A 14,832-nucleotide genomic window follows, 5' to 3' on the forward strand; every position below is an offset into this window, starting at 1 on the left:
AAAAATTCCAAGTGAAATTTCATTAATTTGAATGGTCGATGAAACTAAAATGTCTATTGTGTTTTCCTATCAGGAAAGTGGTGCATATTTCTATTTATTCAGGTCTTTTTTGGAGAGGGGGGTGGCTCTTAAGTAAAATTTTATGTTTTTTCATATAAGATCTTGAATGTTTTACATTATGTTTTTTCTTGGGTAGTTTCTACAATTGTTTCTATTTTGCTTAGCCTTTTCAAAAAAATTATATTTTTCTAGTTAGTTATTTAATGTGTTTAAGAAAACTGTAGATTTTTCTGTCCTGTACCCAACTACATACTGCACTATTTTATCAGATCTAATAAACTTCACTTGATTTTCTCAAAGAATCATATCTGAAAATAATGACAGTGTATCTTCTTTACCATATTTATAATTTTACTTATTTTCCAGCCTTATCACATTGAGTGGGACTTCTAGCACAATGTTGAATAATTGTGGTGATAACAAACATTCTTACCTTGTTTCAGACATCAGTGGTGCATTCGTCAGGGTCCTCCAGAGAAACAGCCATTAGGTTGTGTGTATACAGAGAGATTTAAGGACTGGCTCACGCCTGATTATGAAGGCTGGCAAGTCCACAATCTGCAGTTCAAGTCTGAAGGCCGTCACACTGGAATCCTAGGAAAGACCTATGTTGCAGTTCGAAGCGGAAGGCTGTCTGCTGGCAGAATTCTCTCTCACACTGGGGACGTCAGTCTTTTGTTCTCTTCAGTCGTTCGACACATTGTGGAGGGCAACCTGCTTGACTCAGAGTCCACTGATTTCAGTGTTAATCTCATCCCACAGCACACAGAAAATCCAGAGTAATATCTGGCCACATATCTGGGCCCCTTGGCCCAAACAAGTTCACACATAAAAGTAACCATCACAAATGGATTTTATTCAACAAGTATTTATTAAGCACCTAATATGTGCCAGACATTGTATTAGGTTCTGGGCATACAACAGGGAACAGTCACTATCTCTTCTGAAAGAAGAATGAAATAAACCTGTAAAAATAAATAAATAAGCAGGACAATTAAGGACCAGTTATTACAGAGAGAAAGTGGGCTGGGTGGTGGTGACTACTTTAGACTGGGTGACCAAAGATGCTACTGATTTTTCACTGTTAAGCAAAATGTTTGTTATGATTTATCATAAACAACCGCTATTAAAATACGAAATTTCCAATTACTAACTTATTAAAAAGGAAGAGCATTAAAATCTTAGTAAATGCTTTTTAGGCATCTATTTAAATGTTTGAGTTTTATTTTGATTTGTTTTTGTTAAATTCATAATGAATTACATTAATAGTGCTCTAATTTTGAAACATTGTAAAAACTCCATTATAAAAACTCCAAACATCTAATTATGTATTATTCTTTTAATCCATGGATGGATTAATTGTGCTAATATTTGGCTAAATCTGGCCCACCACGTGTTTTTGTACAGCCTGCAAGCTAAGAATGATTTTAACATATTTAAATGGTTGAAAAAAATCAAAAGAATAATAATAATGATGATGATGACATGTGAAACTCATCTGAAATTGAAGTTTTGGTGTCCGCAAATAATGTTTTGTATTATTCTCCTATTGCTGCTGTGACAAAATACCACAAATTTAGTGGTTTAAAACAACACAAATTTATTCTCTTATAGTTCTGGATTTTAGAGTCTGAAATCAGTGTTTCTGGGATAATGTCAAGGTGTTCATGGGGCTGGGTCCCTCCTGAGGCTGAGGGCAGGATGCCTTTTCTGGCTTCTAGGGCTGCATTTCTTACATTTCTTGTCTTGTGGCCCCTTCCTGCATCTTCCCAGCCAGCAGCTTAGTGTCTTCAAATCTCTCACTGCTTCTGTCCTCACACTGCTTTCTCTCTCCCTGAGTGTTATTCATAATAGTCAAATAGTGGAAAGAATCCAAATACCCATCTACTGGCAAATGGATAAACAAAATGTGGTTTACCCATAAAACTGAACACTATTCAGCAATAAAAAGAAATGAGTTATAAGAGGGAATAAAGTACTATTACATGCTACAGTATGGATGAATCTTGAAAACATGATTCTGAGTGAAAGAAGCTAGCCATAAAAAGACCACATATTGTAGGAAATGCCCAGAAAAGGAAAATCTACAGACAGAAAGTAGGTTAGTGGTAGTCTGGGTTTAAGGGTAGAAGGCAATGAGCACAGTGTTCTTTTGGGGGTGATGTAAATGTTCTTAGATTACGGTGATAGCTGCCAATGGTTATAAATTTACCGAAAACCACTGAAAGGCACTCTTAAAGTGAGTGGCTTTTATGGCACGCAGATAAAGCCGTTTTTTAAAATCTGAGCTAGAAAATTAGGAGACATGTAGAGAAACGTTCATTAAGCCTCTGTAATGCGCGAAAACTCTTGAGATAAATGACCATCAGTGGTTTTCTGCATTGTGTCTCCTTACTTGTGCTGCGACAGAAAAGAGGGTGGTTCCTAATTGCCCTGGGCTTGGGGAAGATTCATTCATCAGAGACGTATTGATTTGCCAGGAATTCTTCCATAAGCGGGAGATTCAAGACGAAATAACGACGACAATAAAGACCCCTGCCTTCGGTCCGGGAAGGAGACAAATTCACAGTCCGTTCGGTGACCGGGGTGGAAGGATGATATGTGGAAGGTCTTTGGTGGGAGGACCAAGGTGCGCGTGAGGCGCTCAGAAAAGGCCTCACTGAGAAAATGACAAGTTGAGCGAAGACCCCCAAGGAGTTGCACCGGTAGCCACTAGATCTCTCCGAGAGGAGGGAAGACCAGGACAGAAGCCCTGTCGTGAGGCCTCGCCTGGTGGGTTTGGGTGTGAGGAGAGTGAAGAGGCCCGGGCGTCTAGAGCTGAAGGAGCCGGGGAAACGAGATGAGTAGGAAACGGGTAAGAGGGGAAGCGACCGATCGTATGAAACCTTCTGATTACGGGCGAGACGGGAAGTCTTTGCAAAAAGCGTTGAGATGAAGGCTCACCTTTCAATGGGGTCCAGCTGGCCACTGCGTCGATAAGTAGCGGAAAGGTGGCGGGCGGGCGTGGGAACGAGAGGCCCTTTGGCCGACTCTTTCAATAATCCGGGCAAAGACGGTGGTGGGGCTCCGGCGGGTCTGGTGTTAGCGTGAGAAGTGGTTGGATTCTGTACATATTTGCCAGTCGAACAAGCGGGGTCGCTGGATTGACTGCGGGGTGTGTGAAAAAGAGAACAATCAGAGCTGACCCCGCGTTTTTTGGCCCGTGCAACTGCTGGAATGGAGTGGCTGGGACGGGGAAGGGTCCTGAGTGGACGCAGTCGGTACTGAGGCAGCGACAGGTGGCGGCACGTCAGCGCCCCCGGCGTCGGAGAGCGGACGCCCCCGCCGCCGCGCCCCCGCCGACAGCGGCGGGAAAACTCCCGCTCCCAGCGTGCCCCGCGCGCCAGCTCGCGCGCCCGTGTGGGGCGGGGTCTGCGTGCGCATGCGCCGTAGCGGGACGCACTGGCGGGTGCGGCGAGGCGGTCCCTTCGAGTTCGACTGTGGAAGTTCGCTCCCTGAAGAGAGTGAGGGAGGTTAGGTGCTCCCGGCCACTTTCCCGTCCCTGGTAAGTGCGGCGGCGGCGGTGGCGGTTCGGGCCGCCAGATAGGGGACGGCTTCCGAGGGGCCCGGGGGCTTCCTGCGACCCCGCGTGAGGCGTCTCGGGCTCACGGCCGTAGCCCCTCAGGGGCTGTTGGGAGGCTCCGTGAGGCGTGAGGCGTCGGTTCAGTCCCGCGGGCCGCGGCCGCTGGGGCTCCGGCCGGCCGGTCAGGAGGCGGCGTGAGGGCACGGTGCGGGCGGGGAGAGCCGAGCGGCTCCGGCCTGGGTCCCGCGAGCCGGGCACCGGCGGTCTCCGAGCGGGAAGGGTCGCCGGGGCCCCGGCGCCGGCGGGCGGAATCGGACGGTCGTCTGGCGCCTTTGCGTCCCGAGCTCCGGGAGTGCCGGCTCTCTGATCGCTCGTTGTTGACGCGGCCAGGTTATCGACCTCACCCCCGCCCCCCCGAGGACTTGAACTCTCAAGGCTGGCGTCTAGCCCCGCGATTTCCAGCGTCCCGCTTCGACGCGGTGGATGAGGCGCGGGCGTTTTGCCCGTGGACGGCTACGGGAGGGGTGGCATCTGACCCCCGGCATCAGATGTGATCGCCGTCGCCTCGTGGGCGTGAAAACGCTCGCGACGTGGGCGCGCGACTCCATGCGATGAACCTTCGCAGCCTCCCCGAGGTTGGTTGGTGGCGTCGGCCGCCTTTGCAGCTGAGACGCTGCCCCGTCTGACCCCCAGAGCCCGGCATGCTGACAGCCTGGACGGTCTAGGCCAGGTTGGGGTTACATCCTGCAGCTGTTTCGCTGTTTCCCGAGTAGCCCAGCTTGCGCGCACCGTTGCGGGAGGACAGACTGTGCGTGCACCGTGAAGTCTGGAAGGGAGGGGCGTTTTCCAGAAAAAGGGCAGCGGCAGCGCAAAAAGCCAAATGCCCACGGCCGGCAGACGGATAGCAGAGCACTCTAGGTTAAGAGGGTGGGTTGAATACCTGTGTACCTAATTTTCCCCCCTCCTGAAATCTCACTAAAAGTACAGCAAAGGGATTTTCAAAAAGGCGCACACCCACAAGGATGAAGAAAATGCGACAGGAAACAACAGCAATAAGATACTGGGCTCCAGAAAGCCCAAGCCTTAGCAGATCAGCTTAATTCTAAACGAGCAGCAGGGAGTGCTGGGGGAACAGTTCTATGTCAGAAACAGAGTCTTCGAAATGTGCAGAAGGTGCAGAAGGTGGCAGCGAAAGGAATGGCGCTGGGGATGGATGTGGAGGGCTGTACCTCGGTGAAACGCGCCGGAGAAGTAGGTAGACCGCCGGCGCTCTCTCCCCGTGTCACATCGTTGGATTCTGCTTCTCTCCCATTAGAAGACTGGAGGCTGGTCTCTTGAGAACGTAAAGCAGGATCTTTGAACCAGGGGACCCCGGGCACAGTTACTAGGCTCCCTTTATGAAAACAGGGACAATGAAGATTGAAGTCCATCATCCCCCAGTTTAAACCCCAGAACTTTCTGCAGCCAGTCTGATACCCTTCAGGCTCAAATATGAGAATTCTGCACACGCGCACACACGTGCGTGCACACACACACACACACACATAAAGGGAAAGATATACACAGTAAGTTAGTCACAGTGGTTGCTTCTGGGAAGGGAAAGGAACATTGTGGCTGGGGGAAAAATGGGAGGAGACTTAACTACTGTTAACTGTTTTAAAATTGTGTACCATGTGCGTATGTTACCTATTCAAAAATGAAATGTATTTCTTAAAAAATAATTGTAAGTGAATACACCCTTTGACACAGGAATTTCTCTTACAGATATGTCTACACACATGTGAAAATAATGTTAAGTACAGTGCCACTCATTGCAATATGGTTTTAGCAAAAGATTGGAAACAATCTCATTTTAATTGATAGATGGTTGGTAAAATAATGTACAACGCTTCCTTGGAATATTCTATAGCCATAAAAAAAACAAGAAGCTTGTTGTATAAGGAAATGAGTAATCACCAAGATACATATGGGGGGGGTTCAGAAAAGTAGGTCACCAGTTTATAAAAAGCAAAAGGAGATGTGTGTGTCTGTAGGTATATATATAAAATATCTGAAAGATAGCAGAATATTGGTTGCCTTTGAAGAGAGGATCTGGATGGTAAGGCAAAAGTGGAATGAGGGAGAGACTTTCCACTGTATATTTTTGTACCTTTTTAACTTTGGACCATGTTATTATCTATTCAGTGAATGAATTAGTAAATGTTAATGGGAAAAAAGATGAACAATGGAGATCCTGACGTTGATGATATCCTGAACAATAAAAGATCTCATACTATAGGAAGGAATGCTGCATAACAACCCTGAAATCTCTGGCTCCCTGCATTTCATGCTCTTGGTTCTTCAGGTAGACACTTCATGGTTCTTCAGTGGTTTAGATGTTGGTTGGACTAGGCTGGACTCCAGACTTTAGTTTTGGGTTCTGGTCTGCTCCATGTGTCTTCATTCTGGAACCCAGGCTAAAAAAAGCAAAAATACATGAAGCATGTTTTTCTCAGGGCTGAAGGCAAGAGTTCAAGAGCACTTCTTGAAATTTGCCATGCCTCAGCTCAAAAGTGGCACATTGAGACATATTGTGTTGATTAAAGCAAGTCACATAGCCAAGCCCAAAGGCAATAGGGTGGAGATTTACACTCTGCCTACTGGGAGGCTCTGCAGAGTCTCAGGACAAAGGGTGTGGATGTGTACTTCCATTGCAGGGTCGGAGGAAGAGCTGGGAATGATAAAGACGAAGGAAATGGGTTAATAGAAAGATGCTGTGAAATTAAGTTGAAGATGGTTGAGAATAAAGATACTTAGGGAAAAAAATACATATATATATATATTTTTTACAGCATTACCAAGATACAGCATCCTACTTTGATATGAATTTTCTTAAGGCATCCATGTGAAGATATCACATTGGCTTTATCTTAAATAACATCTGCCAGCCCCACACCTGGTCCTATAACAAACTCTGAGTGACCGTAGGAATGAAAATAAATAATGTGCTTGTAAAGACATCAGTTCTTAGAGAAGTAGTTCTAAATGTTTACTTTAGCTACTGAGTGTGTTCATTCATAGTTCTTGTGTCTGCCAACCCACCTTTCACAACAGAATCTTCTTTTCAGGGAGATGTCCTTTGCTTCTCAGATGTAATGCACTTTAAGTTTGTTATTCAACAGTGAAAATGAGTCATACAGAGGTAATACATATTTTCATACATTCTGCATCTTCAAGGTTCCTTTTTTTTTTTTTGTAGTCATATGGCTCCAGAGTAATTTTCTTATTTTCATCTTGTACTGTGAGAGACAGCATAGCATTAGTGGTTAAGAGTGAGGACTTTGGAGCAGACTGCCTGAGTTTGGATCCTAGCTAATTGGATATATAACCTTGGGCACATTATGTAAGCTACTGTGCCTCAGTTTTCTCAGCTATAAAATGGAGATAGTAACAGTACTTGCCTCTTAGAATTCTTAGGAATGTTAAATGATTTAATACATATAAAGCGGTTATAATAGTACCTGACATAATAAGTATTTCTTAAGTATTAGTTATTATTAATATCATTGTTTTTTATTTGGAGGCTGTGACTTGAATCATGGGTCTTGCAGAACAAACATATATAGTTATTCATTTGTCTGAATAGGCAAGGAAGTAATTTTTGATCCATTTATTCTCTTGAATTCCAGGTTAAATTAAAAATACCTTTTGGAAATAAATTACTAGATGCTGTTTGTTTGGTACCTAACAAGAGCTTAACATATGGAATAATTCTTACACATGGAGCATCAGGAGATATGAATCTTCCTCATTTGATGTCACTGGCATCCCATCTTGCATCTCATGGTTTTTTTAGCCTGAGATTTACCTGTAAAGGCCTTAATATTGTACATAGAATTAAGGCATATAAATCAGTTTTGGTAAGAAAATTTCTTTATATTTACTTATGACAGAATTCTGTTTTTAAAATTCATAATAAATTTAAGACATTTTATTAGCAGTCGTTTGATTTAATTTAAAAATCCTTTAATGAGTATTCTTAGAAACTCAGCAGTGTATGAAGGCTGTGTAATGGTCAGATTTCTCTTTTTTGCCATCAGTTAGTTTCCATGGGGATGAGTGCTTACATCATAAATGTTTCTCCGTGATACTGCCAAAGAATCTACTTATGATGTAATTTACATATTGAAATTTAGGATATATAGTTCTAGGTATTTTGCCTTGTATACTATGAATGTACAAATAATACGTGATTTCTCTATTAGAAACTATAAAATCCCTGGATAAAACAAATCTGAAATTTCTTTTAATCCAGATTACTTCAAGCTTACTGAGTTTTTCAGAGCTTTAAATTAGATGTTAGTATTACCACATTTTGTATTAGTTGGAAGCTTTTACTGGCTTTTCTTCCCTCCACGATTTGTTCTTTAAAAATATTTTAGTACTTGAATTTGTTTTAGACAGTGTGTTTTTCCCACTTATTTGCCTGTATTACCCAGTTTATGATTTGACAGTGAAGGCATGACCAGAGAGCAAAGAATTGATTACCTCTTCCAAGAAGAATCCCTTGAAATCTCTTGTTTTTGGAAAAATTTTCATACATTTCAGTAATGATGAGAAAATATATGTTGGTTTTCCAGTGGAATATTTCATGGGAGAAGAATTGATAATTTTTTGGTCGATTTTTCTAGAATTACCTAAAGACCTCAGGAGAATACAAACTTGCAGGTGTTTTCCTTGGAGGTAAGTTTTCAATACTTGTGAATACTTGTTCTAAAGTCTACTCATATTAATATAGGAATAGGTAATCAAGAATTAAAATTAATGACAGGAAAAGACTTAAGGATTTTTTGTTTTGTTTTGGTAAGTCACTTCCTTGTGTAACACCAAGATACTTTAATATTTAAATCTAATTTAAACCTCATATATATGTGTTATAACCTGAAGAGGTCTCCTTTTATTTATATCCCTGAATCACCCCCTCTCAAATGATTCCTTCACAAGGACTGTCTTCACCACTTCAAGTATTCTTTTGGAAAATAATTCCTTTTTTTTTTTTTTAAGATTTGACTTAGGATCAGTTTTTAGCTATTCACAAGTCTCTGGGTATTGCAGCTTTTTAATTGGCACCTGTTGTAGTTAATATTTATTGATAAGCAATATGATGGATGAACAGTGAATGAAATCTGACTTGCCACATTATCATCACCACTACTTTATGTGAATGTTTATATTTCAAACTGAACTTAATTTTAATTGGTTTTAGGTCGTTCAATGGGCTCAAGAGCAGCTGCTTCTGTAATGTGTCATACTGAGCCAGATGATGCTGATGATTTTGTTCGAGGTCTCATTTGTATTTCCTATCCACTGCACCATCCAAAGCAGCAGCATAAACTTAGAGATGAAGATCTCTTTCGTATAAAAGATCCTGTACTGTTTGTGTCAGGCTCAGCAGATGAAATGTGTGAAAAGGTGAATTATAACTTGATATTTGTGTGAATGAGAGAGAAAGAATGAAAGAAACATCTTGGGAACAAGATATTACCTGCAACATTCAGTCTCTTTAAAAAGATGCTGATTTTAGGGACTTCCCCGGTGGTCCAGTGGTTAAGACTCTGCGCTTCCAATGCCGGGGGTGCAGGTTTGATCCCTGGTTGGGGAACTAAGATCCCACATGCTGTGGCCAAAAGTAAATAAATAAATAAATAAATTAATTATTTTAAAAAAGATGCTGATTTTACTAATGCTAGTTTTTTTCCTTAGTTAACCCTGTTGCTTTGGAGAACCTAAAAATATAAGCATACTGACATATTCATCCCCCTGTAAAGAGTGTTGGTAAATGGATTAACTCTCACGTAGAAAATGAAGGATTAATATCTGAATCTTGTGAATTTCGGATTACTAGACTGTACGTTTGGTTTATCATTTCAACATTTAAGCAGATCTCTTCAATTTGTTATAAAGTTGACTCTTGAAAAAAAAGTAACTTGTACATATTACAAAATTTTAGTGTATTTCCCAGAGCATATAAATAATTTCCTTGGGGAAAACATTTTTTAAGAGAATTTTTTTGGCTCTAGTTTACTTAATGACTTTTTAGCATCAGTAATGAATGCCTAATCTGTTCTGTTGTGTTGCTGTATGCTGTATTTGAAAAACATGGACTGCCACTTCTTGCACGTTCCATTGCCTCAAAAGTTAGCTGTAGACTAGGTTTTAATATTTAGTGAATGGATGCCAGTATAGGTGTGGTGGGAGAGAGGAAATCTTTACTGAACACCAGTAGAACATTAGTCTAGTATCCTCTTCTTTTTTCCCTTTAGAACTTGTTGGAGAAAGTGGCACAGAAAATGCAAGCTCCTAATAAAATCCACTGGATTGAGAAAGCAAGTCATTCCATGGCAGTGAAAGGACGGTCAACAAATGATGTTTTCAAAGAAATAAATACACAGATTTTGTTTTGGATCCAGGAAATCACTGAAATGGACAAGAAATAATTGTCTGTAGTTACAAGCTATGTTATTTTGAATACAAATACAGTTAATTTGTTAAAGAACAACATACCTCTCGGCATTATGAGATACATTTCAGACTAATTTAATGTACTTTAATGTTCTCCCATTTTTAAAACACATTTTAATTGTGAAATTAATGCCCTTTACAAAGTGTCTTTTGAAAGCACTGTTATAGTTGTATAAAGATGATGTACAAATATTGAAGGTGGTCTAAATATAATTTATTTTCTTTAATATAGTTAAGTTTTGAAAAATTAAACATTGAATTTTGTTACAACAGAACTTTTGTCTTATTGCTGCGCAACTGAGAAAGTACTCTTAATTTTGTAGAGCAGTGTCATCTTTATGAAAGGAAAACAACACTTTAGTAAATTTAGTCAGTTTTATAGAATGTATACATCTATTAACCTAATCTTTTAATAAATTTCAAGGGATGGATGAAGATACATTTTCAAATATGGGGACTCTGAACATTGTTTTTAGAATAAAGTAACTTTCATTCATTAAGTGTTTACTGAAGGCCTGTTATAGGCAAAGCCTCATTAGGTTTGCAATGATGAGTAAACACTTGGAGTTTGGTATAGTGGGGGAACTTGATGTCTAAAGCTCTCTGATTAAGGGAAGAATGAAATAAGGAGTAAATAGTGGGACTAACATCTGTGCTGTATCTAGGCAGAGTTAGGGCACTTAATTTTGCCTTTAGAAGTGCAAGTATCACTTGGACTAGACTTGAATGGTATTGAGTTATATATTAAAAACATAGGTTCTATATTTCCTGTAAAGAACACGAAAATGTGATGAGGCTGATGATATATATAAAGTTTGTAGTGAGCAGTGGTTTTCTATAGTAGGAAATTAACTCCCTTCCCTGGTTTCTCTACTGCCCTAAAGTTAGGCCCTTCAGACAGCCAGGGTGGCCTGGGAAGCTTGCAGATTTTTGAGGTCCCTCACTCCTGCCCTGGTGAAGTTAATGGATTTTTATTACTTGTTAATTTTTCTAAATAGTGCATAAAGAATGAAAACCTAGATAACGGTATCTAAATTGTGTGTATTATAGAATGAAATCACGTACAACTACAAAATTGAAATTTCTGTGTCACTCAGTGTACAATAGTTACTCACTTTTTGACTGAATTTCTTGAACAAGGCCCTAACTTAAATAGTATATAATTCTTAACTTTTAAAACAAGAGTGATCAAAATATTATAAAAAATATTTAACCAGAGCTGACAAATATAATAATGGTCTATTTAAAGTGTAAATCAATTGGAAAATATTAATACTGTAAACCAGAAGTGAAACTAAAAAGGAAAATACAAAGGAAAACTTACTATAAAGCAGACTATAATATAAAAGTACAATGAAGAAATAGATTTAAAATGTTACTAACCAGCTATGTAATTATAATATTCAAGTTTTCAAATTAAACTATAGCCATAATATGGATGACCAAAGATACTACTATAAATATAGGGATGTCGTAGAAGGTCATTTAAAGTTGATTTTACCCTAAGTTATCTATGAGAAACTACTTTTTTTTTTTTTTTTTTTTGCGGTTCGTGGGCCTCACTGTTGTGGCCTCTCCCGTTGTCCGGACGTGCAGGCTCAGCGGCCATGGCTCACGGGCCCAGCCGCCCCGTGGCATGTGGGATCTTCCCAGACCAGGGCACGAACCCGTGTCCCCTGCATCGGCAGGCGGACTCTCAACCACTGCGCCACCAGGGAAGCCCGAAACTACTATTCTTGATTGATGAAGTAGCTTGTCATTTGAGAACTGTGTACCTAGCCATGGGTGGGGAAGATACAACTGCTAGAGAAAGATATGAGTGATACGTGTAAGGCCAAAATAAACATTTGTGAAAAGGTCCCATCTGCTCTTCTGCACAGAATTGACACATCTTGCAGGGAAAGGGTGCAGCTCCTTCAAGTTTGAGATTATGGTCAAAGAGCTATCCTGGCGCCGGCTCTGGTAGGCCCTGATTAATGGCACAACCATTCACCTAAATCAGTAGTTCTCAACTGGGAGTGATTTTGTTCTCTAGGGGACATTTGACAAGGTCTGGAGACATTTTTGGTTGTCACGGCTGGGGTGGGGTTGCTACTGGCCTCTCGTAGGTAGGAGAAAGGCATATGCTAATATCCTGCAGTGTACAGGACAACCAGCCATTACGAAGATGCACCCGGTCCAAAATGCCAGTAATGCCTAGGTTGAGGAAGCTAGTCCTTGACAAACCAGCTTTGGGATTATCTTTAAATCCTTTCTCCTTCACCATTAGCTTTTCTGCACCACTTCTGAATCCATTTGCTTCCTTTTCGTTGCCAAATCCTGTGTTTTCAGTATCAAAGTCTGATTCTATCCCCGTACTGTAAAATGAATTACAGTAGCCTAATTCATTTTACTATTTTATTGTCTCCTTGGTTCAATAAACCATTTGACACCTCTAACTCAAAAACTGTTGGTGGATCTCCAAGCGTGACTATTAAGATTAAAGACCTTAGTTCAAGGCTCTCCACGATAGGCCCTATCAACATTTTAACCTTATTTTCTCTCCCCCATACTCTGAACCTGTACACAGTACTCCAGCTAACCTGGATCCACAAAGTTTATGAACAAGTCTTTCTGTCTTCTCTTCCTGAAACTTTTTTCTTTGTTAGTCTTTGTCTGTTACCAAATCATACTCATCCTTCAAGGCCCTTAAATTCTCTTTCCCACTTCACAGCTTTTCTTGAATTACTCCAGCCATCTCTCCTTCAAAGCCACATAATATCTTCTCTGTTGCTATTCACACTCTGCCTTTTCAGAGATTATTGACATATTTGCTCTATACAACTAATTACATACTGCTTCAGGTCAGGGAATGGTTTTACTCATCTTTGTATCCATAAAGCACTTGGTGTTACTTGCTCAGTGCCTTAGTCATTCATTATCAATAAATCCTTGTATTGAACTAAGATATTAATAACCTTGGTTTTATATTGCTATTTTATGCACTTATTACTGGGACTTTCTCTTTACATGTAAAGAACAAAAACCTAGTCCACAATGTCCAAATAGTTCAAAGAGTGTGGCATTGGTAGATATATATTTTTTTAAAATAGAATTTTTTTCTGGGTGTTTTCTTTCACTATCTATATTACTGTTAGTAATGGGATTTCTCTGCTGTTATTTTTTATTGTCTTCGTGACTTTTAAAAATAAACATAGCATTTACTTTTTTTTGCTGCTCACTTGAGATTGACACAAGAAGAGGTTTCTAGTGCAAAGGACAGAAGTGTCTATGCTGAAAAATAGGTAATTGTACTTTTATTAGTAGTCAAGTACTTAAATAACAAAAATGACAAAGCCCTGGAGGGGATGGGGATACTCTTCTTTACCTCTCTGCAGACTTAAGCATCAGTGGGAGTGGTACACAGAAGTTCCTTTTCAGTTCTTATAAGAGCTATTCGTGGTATACTAATTAGGGATTCAGTGTCATCAAGCCCTAAAAGATCTAAGGAATTAGAGAGTTCCTTAATGTTAAAACACTCAACCCCCTTTAAGATAGTTAACATTAAATGAATTAGAGAATGTCTGCCATCAGGCAAGAGAAATTGAATATATTGCCAGCTGCATTAAATATTGTAGAAAACCCCAGCAGAAATAAAATCACCCTGATCGTGTATATGGATGGGGAGTCAGAGAGGAGGGTGGACCTTACCCTAGAAAAATCCAGAGGAATTGTTGAAGTTTCTTCTAGAACTAAGGAATGCCTACCATGCATTCCGGAGAGCTATACTTTGCAAAGACAATCCCCATGATCACAGTTAAACTAAATTAAGATCATAAATACCTGTCGGCTATGGTCCAGTAGACTGGGAGAGTGTAAACTAGGATGCGTCATTGATCTCATTATCTCTAATACTCAAGGGAAGTAAGAGCTCAATAAATCTTTCTTGCACTCAAAGTTATGTGACAGAAGAGGCCTGAACAGTTAACTCTGGTGTAAAGAATTATACTTCTTTCCTCAACTGACCTTGAATAAGTGAAGACAAAGGAAGAATTAATTCATTACGTCTTCAAAGGGAAAGTACTCTAAATCCAAGGTAGTATTAATATTTTCATTAATAGTCCAGACTTTTTTGTATACTTGTGACTAAACTACTCTCTAGACTTTGAGGGAAGGCGAGCAGTGCTTAGATCTGGCTCTGCCCCACCCTAATTCTGACATCAGCAAGCGTCACAAGCAGCTGCTCCTTGGAATCAACAGAAACAGGGTGAAGAGGAAATTCACCAGGAGACCACTCCAAAAGCTACCAAAATCTAACTTGGGTTTTCAGCATCACAGTAGATTGTCGAAGAGGAACACAGCTGACAGACCCCTCTAACAAAAAGAAATATAAAATGAGGTGTTCTGTTTTACTAAAAAATCAAGTTGATGTGAGCTCAGTTAAATACCCACTATGACACGTCCCTCACTTTTCTTAGACCCAGAGCAATCACTGCTGCACTTGACAAGGCACTGAGCGGCACTGGACATTTTTTTTCTGGCAGAGCATTGCATGTGGTTATGAGATGGGCATACCACCTTTTTGTGTTTTGGGGCATCCAGAATCGAGGACTTTGGAATGAAGATATCAGTCTATTTCACATAACATAAAAATGTCAAAGCAATTTTATTTCTTAAAAAAAGTGGGTGGATTGGAAAATAATGCATTTTTGACATTATGGGACCTCCTA

At 40.4% G+C, this 14,832-nt stretch overlaps 1 protein-coding gene across 4 annotated transcripts; it reads left to right on the plus strand.

Annotated features, from left to right (window-relative positions):
- Positions 1-2,778: 2,778 nt before the first annotated feature.
- TEX30 (testis expressed 30) lies at positions 2,779-10,398 on the plus strand. 4 transcript variants are annotated; one of them, XM_067713562.1, is made up of 6 exons: positions 2,779-2,914; positions 6,730-6,803; positions 7,291-7,521; positions 8,293-8,344; positions 8,868-9,073; positions 9,925-10,398. In XM_067713562.1, the coding sequence occupies exons 2-6, from the start codon at positions 6,789-6,791 to the stop codon at positions 10,096-10,098; spliced, it is 678 nt and encodes a 225-aa protein (XP_067569663.1). In that variant the 5' UTR covers positions 2,779-2,914; positions 6,730-6,788; the 3' UTR covers positions 10,099-10,398. The 4 variants fall into 4 exon arrangements, with proteins under 4 accessions (XP_067569663.1, XP_067569662.1, XP_067569665.1 ...); XM_067713561.1 differs by lacking the exon at positions 2,779-2,914 and adding an exon at positions 3,456-3,604; XM_067713563.1 differs by lacking the exon at positions 2,779-2,914 and adding an exon at positions 5,829-5,966.
- The last annotated feature ends 4,434 nt before the right edge of the window (positions 10,399-14,832 follow it).

The sequence above is a fragment of the Pseudorca crassidens genome, chromosome 18 (assembly GCF_039906515.1).
Source record: "Pseudorca crassidens isolate mPseCra1 chromosome 18, mPseCra1.hap1, whole genome shotgun sequence".
Taxonomy (NCBI): domain Eukaryota; kingdom Metazoa; phylum Chordata; class Mammalia; order Artiodactyla; family Delphinidae; genus Pseudorca; species Pseudorca crassidens.

What these genes read in the sequence shown, in the direction of transcription:
- TEX30 (XM_067713562.1), top strand. An exon ending in TGCAGGTGTTTTCCTTGGAG is followed by an intron (nt 8,345 to 8,867) that starts GTAAGTTTTCAA and finishes AATTGGTTTTAG; the next exon opens with GTCGTTCAATGGGCTCAAGA. An exon ending in CAGATGAAATGTGTGAAAAG is followed by an intron (nt 9,074 to 9,924) that starts GTGAATTATAAC and finishes TTTTCCCTTTAG; the next exon opens with AACTTGTTGGAGAAAGTGGC.